The sequence below is a fragment of the Thunnus maccoyii genome, chromosome 6, assembly GCF_910596095.1.
Source record: "Thunnus maccoyii chromosome 6, fThuMac1.1, whole genome shotgun sequence".
Lineage (NCBI taxonomy): Eukaryota > Metazoa > Chordata > Actinopteri > Scombriformes > Scombridae > Thunnus > Thunnus maccoyii.
The window spans coordinates 23,573,876-23,589,959 of record NC_056538.1 but is presented as its reverse complement, the minus strand read 5'-3'; the positions used below and the strand labels follow the sequence as shown (position 1 = coordinate 23,589,959).

The 16,084-nt window shown below is 37.7% G+C and overlaps 1 protein-coding gene across 1 annotated transcript; it reads right to left on the bottom strand.

Moving 5' to 3' along the window:
* Positions 1 to 3,136: 3,136 nt before the first annotated feature.
* On the bottom strand, positions 3,137 to 12,522 carry LOC121898812 (solute carrier family 13 member 5-like). Its single transcript, XM_042414258.1, has 12 exons — positions 12,387 to 12,522; positions 10,086 to 10,214; positions 9,863 to 9,999; positions 9,378 to 9,598; positions 9,097 to 9,277; positions 8,890 to 9,012; positions 8,542 to 8,754; positions 8,310 to 8,416; positions 8,073 to 8,194; positions 7,330 to 7,491; positions 5,013 to 5,150; positions 3,137 to 3,262 (listed from the first exon to the last, which is right to left on the bottom strand). Exons 1-12 carry the CDS (start codon positions 12,483 to 12,485, stop codon positions 3,137 to 3,139), a joined length of 1,758 nt encoding a protein of 585 aa, XP_042270192.1. The 5' UTR covers positions 12,486 to 12,522.
* Positions 12,523 to 16,084: the final 3,562 nt, after the last annotated feature.

Sequence of the window (16,084 nt, the reverse complement as noted above, 5' to 3'; positions counted from 1 at the left end):
GGGTTCACCAGAGGTCTTTGTGTGCACAGTCAGTCGCATGGAACCCCAACAAAGAGACTGGCTTGCAGGTTCAATTTCCTGCTGAAGCCTTACATGTATATATAGCCAGTAATAGAAGCTCTGATACATGAGGATGTGTTTCAGCTGGATAATGAGTGGGTGTCGGAGAGGCAGCAAAGGGAGAGAAAGGCACTGTAATTACATAAGCTTTTTTCCTTAGTGGGACCCAAGATCATAGTGATCTGAACTGCTCTACGCACCCAACCGCTTGTTAACCACTTTTAAACCGTCTAACGTTTTAATTGTCCAACAGAAGAACTGAGGTCAGACTTTTAATTGATCCTTTCATTTCCCCACTAGCTTTGCTGCAGTGTGACATGTTTTCCTCTGTTGCACGACACCACCAATATGTCTTTGGTGCTGTTTATTGCCATAGATTTGCTGTCTTATGATTAACTATTTGGAGTGTCTGCCAATCTTATGTCTTGCCTGTAAAAAATCATTCTCATCATGGTGATAGAGACTTTTTGGGCTATAAGGGATCTCTTTGGAAATGTCTCCTTTGAGCTCACAGTGTTTATGACGCAAGGCAGACTGGACAATATAACTGCCTTGACCCTTGGCTCACGCAGTGTCTCGGCAAGAGGACAATGAGACAGAGCTCTTGCCCACATACATTAGGTGTGGTCTTTCAGTCCAAGATTACTGTGGCTTCCCACACTGTGTTTATTGGATTATGACAGCTTTATGCATGAGACCAAAGGTCTTTAAGCAAGAAGCAGAGAAGCATGTGTGCACATTAAAACACAGGTTATAGCCATATGAAGTTGAGAGAGAGCCGACTGGTGATGAAAGTGGGATCATTTTGTTTTGGATGACAGTGGGGGATGACAATGCTATTTCAACAGCTAAGACTGAGCTTTCTTTCTGTCTGCTTTGTTAAAGCCTCTTCATTGTTTAAAAGCTTATACTAGGCCATAAGTGTAAACATTGCAAATTTTACTGTGGAATCAGTAGCCTAAATTGTAAACCAAGTGTTTTTGTCAATTTTAAAAATATTGTGTGCATGATTCAAGCTGACAAAGTATTTTAAAAGCATGCAGGCCATGACTATGCCATGTCTGGTTCATTATATGATGTGTTTTTCCAGTGTTGGTAAACCATTGTATGCAGAGGCAATGTAATAAAAAAAAGAAACATTAAAACTCACTTATGTGCAAAAGTCTTGTAATTGAAGAGAAAAAATATACATTGATCCTTAAATACAGCTTTATTGCAATTGGAGACAGAATTTATTGTTGCAGTGAGACACTGCACAATGTCAGCACATACTGTATTGACCAAAATATTGAAAATGGGTTTACAGTACAATAAGTCAGTATGTTTGTACAAGGCACATATTGGTTTCTTGTTCTATGACTATACATTTCAAAGTTCAACTGATGCTGGAAGCACTGTATCCCCTCACATGTAGGTCAAAGCAGATCTAATTTCTCTGCTGTACTGTAAACATTAGCCCATTATCTTTAAAAGTGAAAATAGCTGACCCAACTAACAGACATTGTAACTTTGAATCTATTTTGATAGATTTGCATACAAAATTTTCAGTGTAAAAGTGGTGAATAAAATATTGAGGTGTTTTACTTACATAGAAGTAGCAAAAGCACAATGTAAAAATACTCAACTGCAAGTAAAAGTCTTGCACTGAATTAGTGAAAGTACAGAAATACATAATTGACATGAAAACGTATCAAAAGTAAACGCACACTTGAGGCAGCAGGATCGCCCTTGTCAGTATCATATTATATGTAATGTTTTTATTGGATTATTATTAAAGTATTAACATGTAAGTGGCATTTTTATGTTGTATCTGGTTGAGGTGGGGCTTATTTTAACAGCTTTATATACTGTTGGGTAAATCACAAGTACCTAAAAAATGCCCTAACATATACATGACTTGAGTGGTTTTATACTGCTTTAAAATTGGTAGTTAAAATCTCGCAATCTGATTGGTTGATAGACATGGTATAGGGAGCATATACTACAGCTATGTTTACTGTCCTTTAACAGTTCTATTTGTATTTATCACTCTACAGCTATACCGTTAAAATGTTGTCCACAAGCTGTAAGCAAGCAGGGATGACGCAGAGCCACACCAACCATTGTTGGAGCAGCATCCTCGCCACACTAAGCAATGCAACTCCTAACAAAATGAGTAGGCCTGATGTTATTGCAAACACTTTGCAATATGAACACACTAACACTTGACAGTTTTTCCATGGGTGTACAATTAATGGGAAAATTCAAATTAATGTGAATAAATAAACTGCATAGATCACTGACTGGCTTGAATGTTAGTTTAGCAGTTTATTAATGTTGTACAGCAACCGCAGGCAGCTGAGAACTACTTTCTTGTAAATGACTCTTGTAATGTAATTGTTATTTAATAAAACCGTTTTTATTGGATTGTGTCTATAATTTCTATGCTGTAATATTTGGTAACTGTTTCATAAAAGCAATATCTCACTCCTGACGGTTGTATATTGTGATTATATCACAGCAAAGGGCATTGTCAGCCCTCTGCTGTGTGTTGGGCCAAACAGCGCCTCTTGGCTGTGATATAATCACAATATATCACGGCCAGTATTAACGTACAGCTGTAGTGGGGTGTACAGATATTGCTTAATGAAATGTGACCTGTTACTTTGACCTTATCAATAGCTCTTCCTTTGATTTCTTTTCATGATGAAACCTGATTTGAATGGTGTTTCTGGATTTTTCTGCCTAGGAGGATGACAGTCTCTTTCTATTCACAGATATGAAAACTGTCAGTATGTGATTTCTGTCATATTGTTTTTTGGCCATGAGGGGTCTTTTTCAACATCTTTATTGTATAATGTAAATAGAAAGTAAGTAATTTCACCCTCCAACCATTTCTTCTATTCCCAGTCATATCATCACCACTTTCTGTCACAAGCGTAAGACTCAGTTGTCAATGAAATCAAGCTTCGTGAGACTTGCATCCTAGCAGCACTTGTACACAGACGGTCCACCGTGCTGTCACTCTGACCAGAGGTCTTCATTTGGCACCTGTGGAGAGGGAGGGCACGGTGCCTCTCTTAAGGCAGAACCAGGCTCACACCCCGGTGACGTTGGCCCAGGCAGGGAAAGAGTCCAGGTCAAACATGGCCTTACCCCAGCTGTTGATGGCCAGTGTGATGCAAAGGATGCCAATGATGTTCATGATGATTCCTGTACTGGCCTGATGGAGAAGAGGAGTAGCAGTGATCTTGAAGCAGTATTTCAACATTTTGGCAAACTTTGCTTAAACTTATAGAGGGTTTTAAGGGCTAAAACTAAATATATAAATACATAAATAATGATATAATAAAATGCTTAAATAAATGAATAAATAAATAATTATATAATTTAATACTTAATTGTCACCATAAATCAATAAATCACAAATTAAATGAGACATTACATATATAAATGTGTGTATTTATTTATTCATTCATATATATTTAAACATTTATATTGTTGCTTATTCATTTGTAAATTATTTAATCCATTTATTTATTTATTTTTATTTATTCATTTATTCACACATTTATTTATAGATTTTTCGTTTTATTTATGTATTTATATATACTTTCATTTATCCATAGTGTAACTTGCTGCAGTGAAATAAATAAATATATATATAGATATATATAAATCTGTCAACTTCATCCATGAAAAGTCAGGGGGTGGACTCCGTTCTGCAACTGGTGGTTGAACTTGAATCTACTGGTTTTGCCTAATTGAAGATGGCAGCACTCGGTGCGGATCTTAATGAAATCTTGCATGCTACAATGGTAGATATGTTGGCTGTAGCTGAACAGATGGAGGCAAATGCCAGTTGATATGCTTTTTTAGATCAGATTGAGGGCTTCACTGAATGAACTGGAATGATATCGGCCCTGACTGACACAGAAATGAATAAAGCTGTATTCACAATCCCAGATCCTGCTGGGTCTTTAACACTGTTCAATCAGAGGCTTTAACCCGCCCCCTGACTTTTGATGGATGAAGTTGACACATTTATTTATTTCGCTGCAGCAAGTATAGATAAATAATAAATAAATAAATAAAATTATAAATAGATAAATAAATGTGTGAATAAATTAATAAGTAAATAAATTAATGAATATACACATGAATAAGTAAATATACAAATTATAAATATATAAATGAATAAATAAATAAATAAAATAAACATTAAATAAACATTTTTATATTTAATGTCTCATTTAATTTGTGATTTATTTATTGTGATAATTTAGCATTAAATGACATAATTATTTATTTAAGCAGTTTATTATATAATTATATATTTATTAAGCATTAAATTATAAAAATTATTGATTTATTAATTTGTTTAAGAATTTAATTGTATAATTATTTGATGTATTTAGTTTTGGCTCTTAAAACCCTCCATACACTGAAAAATGAAGGCAATGCTGAAATGCAAAAAACTGCAGTTCCTTGAGTGGCCATTTGAGGCTGGCTCCAAAAGTCAAATGCCAAACTCAAGACTTCAAAACAGGAATCCACAAACCAATGGGTGATATTTCGGTGGCTATCCATTATTTTTATACAGTCTACGGTTATATCTCATTTGTTTAATCAGTAAAAAAAACAAAGTATAAAAACAACAAGTTGTGGTTTTATGAGGCAGTTTTTACACTTTTCTTTTTTGGTGCTAGTATGTGGATTTTGTAACCTTTTTTTTTATGCTAAGCTAAGCTAAACTAAGCTAAACATTAGAGTGTTATCAATCTTCTCATTTAACACTCAGCAGCAAAAGGTGTATTTCTCAAAACTACTCCTTTAACAGTTACAGGTCACAACTACAAGTGACTATGACACATGAATTCAGCATGCTGTGTAATAGTGGCCCTAAAGTAACAGCTCTGCATGTTCAACATATAATTTACTGAATAAACACTTGAAGCCACTGCCATACTCACCATGTCAGCAACCCTGAGGTATCCGTAAGAAAAGACGATGGCATTTGGAGGCGTAGCAACAGGCAGCATGAAGGCGAAAGAAGCACTCAGAGTACAAGGCACCATGACGTATAATGGATTGATTCCAATGGACTGGGACTGGAAGAATCACACAGAGAGCATCAGCAGTCTGAGACAGGGATGAACACACCCTTGATGACAAAATCCTCCACTCCTCCATCTGGCTGTTTTTCTGCAACCGTAATCACTGACTCATAAGTGAAATGTGTGCCAGTCTGTGCGGAGTGAAAACTCTCATTAAGTGGGTGTAATTAAGATGCAATTCCTGCAAGCTTGGGGCTGAGTCATGATATCTAAAATAGAAAAGTACTACATATATGAATTTTCTTTTGTTCAAAAGTGTTTTTAACTAACAATCTCATATTAAACAAGCAGAAGTCTTGTAGCATGTTATTTAGTACTAGTTATAATCTTAATCATTCACCTACTGAGTTAACTATAAATATAGTTTACTATAAATTTTACTGTTGGGTCTCCAGTTGATAAACTTGGGACTTTGGATTGATTCTGAATTTTCTTTTAGGCCCTATATTCATTTTATAAGAAATAAAATAAATGCTAGTCTCAGAATACTGTATCAGTCAATTAATTGTTTTACTCTCCAAATAAGAAAACTAATTGTCCAACAGCTTTTATTTCCCATTATTGATAATGGTGATATCATAGAACAGAATGCCTCTGAAACACATCTTCAGCTTTTAAATGTAGTGTACAATAATATTTGGAGGTTTTTTTTGAGGTGTCCTTACCGCATGCATCATTGTTTGATGTATGACATACTTAACTGGCTACGACTTCACTCTAGGAGACATTTTCATTGGTTGCTCTTTGTTTTCAAATGTATTTACTTTAACTATCCCTTATGTTTAATTAAAAAAAACATTTTGTTCCATTCAGTTCATTGTATTCACTCAGATACACTCAACATCCTTTTTTTATTGTGCCTAAAATATTTAAAGATACTGGGAGACTTTTAAATTTAAAGCACCATCAGCTTGGAATAATTTGCCTAACTCACTCAGATCAGTTACTTTCCATGACTTCAAGACTTTGTTGCTTGTCCACCTTAAATCTATTTTTTCTTCTTTCTGACTGTATGCATTGCTGTATTCATTTTTGTTCATAAGTAGACTTTATACTTTGACATAATGTTATTTGATCTATTAATCTATTTTATTTCTTGTTCATCTTTTGCACAGATGACTCATGTAACAGATGTAGCAGGTGGGGCTTGGGATGGTGGGAAATGTTGATGTTATTATGTTGATTGTAATAATTTTTATTTTCTGTGCCTGAGGACCCCCTCAAAAATGAGATGGTGCATCTCAAGGGGCTTATCCCTTACTTGAAATGTCAAAAATAAATAAATAAAATAAATACGTAACAATAATAGCAGACTACTAAGATGCAGAAAACACTCCTCTGGAATTTTCTTCTGAATTACATATCCCACAGCGCAGTATCTTACAAGTGCACAGTAATTTCTGGTTCTCAAAATAAACAAAGTTTGAAAATACTGGAACTTTATACTTAGTCTCATTTAAACTGTTGGCTGTACATCAGGTTACCACGATGTCAGTGTTTTCTGTTGTCTGATGTTTTTTGTTTAAATCAAATGCTAAAGATTCAACGATTGACAGAATGACACATGAAGTGACATGCCACAAGCCATGACTGCCACAAGTGTCATGTCCCCACTTTCAGCTGCATGTAACTGATCAGATGCTCTTTTCTGTCTCTCCATTCTCTTTTGGTCCCATTTTCAAATGAGAGTTGGATGCACTTGTGTGCCTATTTGCAATCACCCTTAATAAATATCTGTCCGTATACCTCAGCTTGGCACAGTCTTTCACAACCCAGCTCTGGTGTTCTCTTGAGTGCTTGACTAGCATGCACAGTAATGCCATTCTTCAGCGGCAATGGGGTGGGCAGCATTACATGGCGCTGTGCTGAACTGGTGTGTTTGGCAGGTTGCTGATGAGAGGAGGGGCCCGAGGAAGCAGACCAAACATATTCAGCCCGAATGACCAACTAGATGGGTAACCAAACAAGGGAAAATAGGCTGGCTCCCACTGGGAGTAGTTTCAATGCTGGACTCCAATTGGGGAAATCAGTTCAGAAGAAATTACACTAGAAAATTACACTTCACCTCACTGAACCACAGCTGCCAAACATGATTGTCTGTCACCTGCAGTCTGACATGCTGCTTCTTTCTTTCATCAAACACATTTCACTTTCTCTCTTACCATTCTCTTACCATTGAGGCTAAGACCGGTAGGAAGAGCGTCGCAGTGGCTGCATTACTAGTGCACTCTGTGAAGGTAGCAATCAGCAGGCATAGGACAATAACAATTGCCCAGGGAGGGATGCTTTGTAGGGGAGTCATTTGATCTCCCATCCACTTCGAGAGTCCTGATTCCTAAAAAGATATTTATAACATAAACATATACAGGGTAAAACTTTTTCCTGGAAATGTCTGCAGTCTTTATCTGTACAGCTGAGTTAACATTTGCTCATTTACCATGATTACACAGTGTAACTCAGTGGTATTTAAAGCATAAAATTCAGAATAGAATAATTTGAACTAGCATCGGTAGGAAATGTTTGGTTCGCATTAACAATAACTTAACAAAGCTCTGATTTGGTGTTAGGAGAGTAAACAGAAAACAGTGAAGCTAATATCAATAAAATTAAATTAAAAACAGTAACTTTGGATTACATATGCTCATCATTACATGTGAATCCCTTGTATATAGTATTTGAATTAAGTGCAGGAATGGCAGGCTCCACCACTAACATCTATAATATAGAGAGGTAGTTACAGAATGTAAATACATTTAATGACTATTGCAAAAAAAAAAAAAGATTTAAACACATCCAACCATGAGGCTACCACCATACTTCCCACTCCACAGACATTAGCATTCATACCACATTATGTGTAAGCTCTTAGCCCAGGCGTAATGTCCCATTAACATTATGACTGTCACTGCCACTTACTTCACTTCCCTTGGCCAGGGCAAAACCTCCTCCAAGAAGAAGCACGATACCCCATGGTAACTTCTTCTGGGCAACTTTCCAGGTGAGTAGAGGTGGAGTTGGGCCAGCACTTTGATGAGGTGCTACAGATCCAATAAATTAAATATCAGTGTTAAATCATTGCACAGTCTACTCCTCTTAAAACTCTGATATAATTGTATAAAATTGAATATATTTTCGTGCAGAATGATGGCTCACCTGTGTCAAGACCTTGAGTCCTCCATGAACAGAAATGTGGGGGTTTTGAGGGCAGAACAAAGAGGAGGACGGCAATGAAGACTGCCACAGTAGCATCTGTCACGTACCTAAGAGGTGAAGAGGTGAGGGAGTGAACATGCACACTTATATGAAAGTTTCTTCAAAGCAAATAATTCATAAGAGATTAATAGGTTAATTTGAGTGGAAATCAGATGTAGTTTTGTATACAAACTCTGCTCTGGAGTTGAAGATAACTGTTGCCCAGCCGTCCATAAAGCCTGGATCCCTTGTGAACCACAACACGACCAGCAGAGTGAAAAGACCCAAGACGCTGATCTCTCCAAAGGACATGGGCCCCAGCAGACGATGCTGCTCACGGATCACATTATAGGCAGCAATCTCCTTCTCTGTCTTCACTGCTCCACAGCCCCATGTCTTCTTAAAACTAAAGGCATCACAAGGGAAACAAAATCTTTGTGTCACCTCTGCACTCAATCACATTCTTGATGCGGTAAAAGTTTCTTGGTGTTGATTCAAGTCTCTGTCGCTATAATTAGGCTTTAACCATCACCAAACTCACTTGAACCCCACAAAGACAAACTGCAGCCAAAGCCAGGCCAGTGTAAGCATGAGGATCATGTTAGGGAAGGCGAAGCCGAACCAGGAGGAGAAGTTAATCACATCTCCATTTTGAGGAAAGAGTCTAAGGAAAACAACAAATGGGAATCAAATATTTTGATGAACAAGGTTAAAAAAATGGAATATTACTGAAGAACAAAACACTCACTGGCTCATCTGGCCCTTGAGCACCAGATTGGGTAGTGTTCCTGTCAGTGTGGCAGTTCCTCCAATGCTGGCAGCATAACAAACACAAAGGGTCATCCCTTTACACATTCTCCGTCTTTCGGCTGCCTCTTTATGCCTTGTAGCCTCCATTGCGGCATCCAAGAAAGTCACCATCACTGGACCTTCAAACAGAGACAGGAATGAGAGGATCTACAAGCAACATAGTTTTTAAATGCTGTGCATCATACTAAAATCTGTCTCTTAAAGATGATCACAGCTAACCTTGTCCCTCACTCTGATTCTCTGTCTGTGAAGGCAGTTTGCTGTCCATCTCTGATGTCTGGACCTGCTCCTCTGAGCTGAGGATCTGAGGTAGCTCTGCGTCACTGTTGTTGAGCTGTTCCAACACTGCTTGAACAATAGGAACCATCATGGCTGCGGTAGCTGTGTTACTGATCCACATGGACAAGAAGGCTGTCACACCCATGAAACCCAACATCAACCTGCCAGGAAGATTAAAAAAACAAAACATATACTGTTAGTGGCCTTCGGTTGGAAGAGGGGGCCTTGAGTGTTTTACAACTATCAATAACAAAAAGAGGGAAAGACTTTTATGACGGCAATGAAAAACTTGAAAATAGCTTTTTTATGTATAGCAAGTGTTTTTGAAATCATAGTTGATTAGATATGGTTCGGAAATGAAGGTCTTTAAAGATGACAAGCCAAACAGAGAATCTGCTGTGGAGGCATGCAACTGAGCCACTTACAGAGCTGGATGCACACCAACAAAGAGCAGCACCCTCAGGGCGATGCGCTTGTGCAGATTCCATTGTTCCACAGCTACTGCCACCATCAGTCCCCCCACAAACAACATGTTTGTGTCCTTTAGGTACTGCATGCACACCTGGAACAGCAGGGTCATAGTTCACACAGGGTAAGACTGAATGTGTGACTGAAAGTTTTACACACTACTGCAGTAATTTCACTTACGGCTTTGGACTGCATGATGCCAAACAAGGGGAAAAGGAGGGCTGGGAGCAGAGCTGTTACAGCCAGTGGTAGGACCTCTGTGCACCAGTACACCGCCATCAGGATTATCACATAGGCACATTCTGCCTCCTGCATGAAAACATGGAAAAACATGCAGAAAAATGCACACAAGGACTTTCTTTTATGGTTCAAGGTCCCTTATGGAAAGGTGCCACATATGGTGTGAAAAAAATGCACAACATCCTCAAGATTCAATAACTGTTATATAATTTTTTAATGGGATGTTATGACAGTTCAAAGGGCGAAGTGTACTTGTTGTTCTATTATGATTATGATGTATTGCCCTGCAGTCTATGTAACACAGACTTTTAGAACTTTTATAGAGAAAGCCTTGGTCACTTTTGAATCAACACTTTTCTAATAATCCTTTTTCTCTGGTTTTTGCAAGCAAGCAAAGTACCCTAAACTTAATCTTCTATCAGTTTGAATTTTCTTCTCTCTGTGGAGCACCTCTGTTCATAGTAGGCACAGGCTACCTTTACCCTGTACCTGGGCGCAGATCCTGAGGCAGTCGGGGGTCCCCCCCCCCCCCCCCCAAGTTCTCAAAATTATGAAGTTGTCCCCCAATAGATTATTTCTAATAAATTATAAAACTGAAAATATATATTTAATAGAAGCCACTTCTGAAATGATTCACACATAAACACAACACCTTTTGAAGCGTTTGTTTGTGTCCCCCCATGTATCCTGCTCAGTGGTTTGAACTGTTACTAAGCTAAGTGGGAATTTGGGAGATGAAGCTGATGGTGTACTTCATCATGATGCTAGCGTGATACCTTTGCTTGCTATTGCACATCATAGGGTGCACCCAGCTTCTACTAAAGACAGGCCGCGTTTATATTGTAGTTATATAAATTTAAAAATTCAGATTCTGATGGTGAATGTTTAAAGTTGATGTGGAGGAGCCATATCTTACATGGTAACAATCATCTAGCTGACATGAATGTTTACTTGACTATTTAAATGTGTGCAGCTCACATTAGCTAGATACTTTGAACTTATGCTAACGTTACCTCCAGTAGCCTACATTAACACCTATTGCTCATTACAGCATATATTAGCCTTACATTAGGGTTGAGGTAAAGTATATTGACTCCTTCTATAATTAACCTGGGTCCTGTGTGTGTGTGTGTGTGTGTGTGTGTGTGTGTGTGTGTGTGTGTATGAGAAAGCCAGGTCGGGCTTTACCAAAGCATGGCAGAGAAAAGGAAAAAGATGGACATAAGGACTCAAAACACCACTTTGTAAGTGGGAAGTCCCCTGTACTGGTTGATAAAATCTTAATAGAATATGAATGAAGGACTAATACAAATGTTCAATAATTTTGCCATTAGACAACAACAGTGTATGAGAGGTTCTGTCAGTTTGAGTAAAAAAAGTTGCAGAAAAAGGGAAAATGGACATGGATGCCTACTTAAAAGAAAAAAAAAGCTTGACTGTTTTTGTTTTAGTCGGACATTACCTTTTAAGTGAAGCTGATAGTCTCACTGTGCTGCTTGAGTGTTGTTTTGAGTACCTGGATGTGTGGCTCTGTGAAATAGGTAAATATTGTATGTATTTTGATGGCCTAAAAGTGATTCATTAATATATATTTTAAGCTACTGTTAATGGCTGTGCCTGTTACAGCAGATCATTTTATATACGTTGGTGATATTATTGATTCCCCTCCAGAAAATACTCTTGAGAAAATTCCATGTTTGTGATCGCCCCTAAGTTGTATCGAGATCTGCGCCCTTGACCCTATGACCCTGGTTCATGGCTGCTTTACATTGGAGTCTCTGCTTATCATAACATGCGTGTTGCCTGTGTGCATGTCTCTATGTCACATGTAGCGGTGGCAACATGGACAGAGCCCTTTGACTCTGTGTTCCCACGCTGGACATGACCCTTCATGTTAACAACAAGGAGTTAAAGTAACAATACACTGGAGAACCAGCACAAATCAGACTCATTTCATTCATTTCATTTGTCTTCCAGTGTACACAATTTGCGGATGAATTTAGTTGATTTATATATTAAAACTGCATGCACATGAAGTGAATGTTTTCCTAATTAGACTAACTTAATCATAATTAAAGAAGTTCTGATTGATGCAGGCTATATGTTGCAAAAAAACTAAAAATTACCATTCAACACTTCAACTGTCTTGTGCTAAAATCACCAGAGTTACAAAATTTCACCACTCTGATAGCAAAGTTTAGTTCAAATTAATCTATTATTTCATCCAAATCTGTTACGTACCGATGTCCCGATTACCAAAGGCAATGGAAGAAGGAGAAATGGAGACGAGAAGAGGATAAGCTCATTCTTAACAGAGTGCAGATATTTGAAGAATGTCATCCTGAAGGACTACGAAGAAAAGGAAGCTTTTGCACCATGGATCGCGCTTTTGAAGCGCAGTGAATAGGGGGGAGAGGAGGGGGGGTGTGTGTGGAAGAAATAAGGAAATAAAGGAGGGTTGAGAAACTTGATGTTTAACCTGCTGTTGCCAAGTAATATTAACATCTGTTGATCACCTGAAGACATTTCTTCATTAACTTCATTAGTGTATTTTTTTTTTTTTATCAGTAATGAGGATATACAATGCATACTGGGAGATTAGCTAACAATGTCTCCCCATTAAGCTGCATGTTGTTGCCTGAGCAAGAGCACCAACACTGAAATGTGTTGCAACTGAGTAGTTGCCATTCCAAGACTTTTGTGTATATCAGTCAGTGTATGTAGTAATTAGCTTAAACGACTGTATAAGAATAAGAAACCCACAAAACACAAGTGACTTGAAATGATATTTTTCTGTATTTGGTGACTTTCTATGCCCTGTAACAATCAGCAATATTTCACTCTTACACCAGAGCAAAGTCTGACTTCCTCAAATGTAGTCTGATAAATTCTATATAAATGAATGACTTTACCAGCAGTCTTCTTCGTTTCGACATGGGCTGTCAATGTTGACATTCCTTAGTTACACAACTGTGTTTTAAGAATAAAGCTTCTTGCTGGATGAGATGTTTTTTTTACGTACGTCCCTATGTTTTGCTGATGAATTAGTAATAGTCATACCACTAGTGTCATCCCAGCTTACAGTAACTCGAATATACTGAATTTTAAAAGAACAGATAAAACCAGGAAATATCACATGGATTAACAATTTCAGCCCAGTGAGTAATCTCAGTAAACACAGCAAACTGTTTTTGATCATAGTGGCCATGCTCACAAGAATCTGGAAGTTACTGGAAACCTAGTTTGAGGTCAATGTTTTATGTACTAAATGTGAAGATTTTACCATATTTATGTAAGGGGAGGAGGAAAATAGTAAATGAATATACATGAATAAATAAAAAATCCTGAAGTCCAAATTTTTCATCTGCACCAACTATGAGCCTGAAACATAGACTGTAAAAAATATGGACGTAGCCACCATGACACCACCCATTGGTTTCTGAAGGGCAGTTTTGAAGCTCAAAGTGGGTGGCTCCGGCCATCGCCAGCTTGGCAGTGCCTGACTCCAACTAACTCCCGGCTAATCCAAAATGGGAGGTGGAGCTGAAAAAAGAGTCGGAGCTGAGACAGGCCAAATGAAGCCTGGTTGCTGAAACAAGCCGCCTAGCAGCTAGCAACCTGTCATTCAAAGCGGCCACGTCCTTAATTATGCATAACTTTATGGCTTAATAAAATTTAAACGGGTGAGTTATAAAAAAAATTCATCCGCCCATACAGATGTCATGAATGGGAAAATTAGCTATAGAGAACAAAACCGTTTTTTGTACCAGGCTGTAAACATGTTTATTTCTGCTGTGAAGTTGGGTATTTTAATGTGGGGGTCTATGGGGACTGACTCACTTTTGGAGCCAGCCTCAAGTGGCCATCCGAGGAACTGCAGTTTTTGGCACTTCCACGTTGGCTTCATTTTTTAGCCCTGGAGGTTGCTGCTTGGTCTGAAAACATAAAATGATGAATAAATTGCCACATTATGGCGCTACCTGTACCAAAAACGAATTACTTCTTCCCTCAACTCATGACTCTACAATCCACCAAGTTTAGTTAAATCACTTGTAATAGATATCCTGCAAATTAATACGACAAACAGCTGAATGAAACTGAAAACAAAATGCCATTGGGATAGGTAATGATGCCTAGGAAACACCTTTTATCTCTCTGGATTCAGACAATGTTCCCATGTACTTATAAAGTTTCCTCCTTTAACAATTATTTTCATTCTGTCTTTGAAAAACAGTTGTAGCTTCTGCTTAAATTTGTGAGATTTACATGTTGTTAACGGTGTCAAAGGTCACCGTAGGCTATTTTCTCAGCCTATAGAGAACCACGTCACCCTTCTCGTGAATTTATAAGATGAGAATCACATTATTTTGAGCGATGAGACACAATGCAAGAGTACAAATGTGAACTGGAACATATTGTGTAGTATGCACCATTGTGTCCGCCACAGTTTTATAGGCTGTAAGTTCAGGACATTGGCAGTGAATTGAATACTTTAAACCAAAACCAACACTGTGCTTCGGGACATCATACACAGTTTGTCCTGCAGTCAACTACTAAGAGAAGAACACGATATGCTGAGCCAAGGAATGTCATGTTCTTTGGCTATAGCTTTCTGTAAAAAGTGCTGACCGTAATTATGCTGCATTGGTGGTATGCTGAGATGAAAGAAGCTTTTAATTTGTGTCCCTGTAATTGTGAGTCTACAACCCAGCATGGGTTTTCAACATTCATGCCCATAGACTAATTTTTACCTATTTTGAAGACATGCAAAATCTTACATAATCTGGACAGTCCATTCGTTGATCACTGCCTTGCGTTAAAAAGATTGGCCTATTGTGCATTCACTGTGCGAAAGCCAAAAGAAATCCTGACAGGAAAAGATGAATGCTTAACAAACATATTCAAAAAAATATATTTCTTTTGAATGTCATCCATATAATGTTAACAGCTACAACCTGCAGAGTACAACCCAATTTAAAACTTATCCTCATATATTATAGTCCCATATAAATCTCTTTATAAAACATACTTTATTTAGCATTCATTTAAATACAGTTCCTCCCAAATCACACATTTTGTGGTGTACCGCTTTCCTGTATCTGTAAATACTGCAGTTGACCAACTCTGTGCTTTTATTTATGGACATGTTTTATGTGGATACTTGTGTGACATAACTTTCTTGAAGTTTATATCAATATCGATGTGAAACTGTATAAATAAGACATTATTTATATAAAGCATTTTGTGTAAGACACTGTAGTCTAGTTTGACAGATGGACCACAGAAAGACTTCAGTTTTCTATGATGAAGCCTGTTTTCACATATTTATGTCTAATAAAGTTTCTAAACCCAAATCACTACAAATTGCCAAATTTGGAATGAGTCTGAGAATAAGTAATCCAGTATCTTGAAGAAGCCAGGAATGCATATTACACGAGATGATATACGAATACAAACGTTCTACAAGTCAAACAGTGACTACATTTGGCAACAAGCCATCAGTTGTACCCACATGAAAGCAACATATTGAATCATAATACCACAGAGGTGAACAGAGTACTTGATGACGTTATACTCAAAAAGCATGGTACAACATTTAAGGCAATAAACGGAGACTAAATCAAATGGGGAAGAACATCAAATCACTGCATATAGCCTATGTCTTATTTACAGGATCAATACTACATGACAAGATCACGATATACACACCTAATGCCACCTTGTGGAGACTATTCTCACTAAAAAAGACTGATCACTGATACTGCACTGTAGCACGGGGTGTTAAATAATAAATAGTTGTGGAACTTGTTGTTTAACCTTGAATTGCCAAGTCATATTGACAGTTGTTGATCAGCTGAAGACATTTCTTCATTAACTTCATTAGTGTATTTTTCTATCAATAATGAGGATTTGGTGTCTGAGAACATTTTCAGTGAAAA

Coding starts and splice junctions, on each gene's coding strand:
- LOC121898812 (XM_042414258.1), bottom strand. CDS start 12,485: ATGACATTCTTCAAATATCTGCACTCTGTTAAGAATGAGCTTATCCTC. Junction 8,417..8,541: donor ATCTTCAACTCCAGAGCAGA/GTTTGTATACAA, acceptor TTCACCTCTTAG/GTACGTGACAGATGCTACTG. Junction 7,492..8,072: donor CCCTGGCCAAGGGAAGTGAA/GTAAGTGGCAGT, acceptor ATATCTTTTTAG/GAATCAGGACTCTCGAAGTG.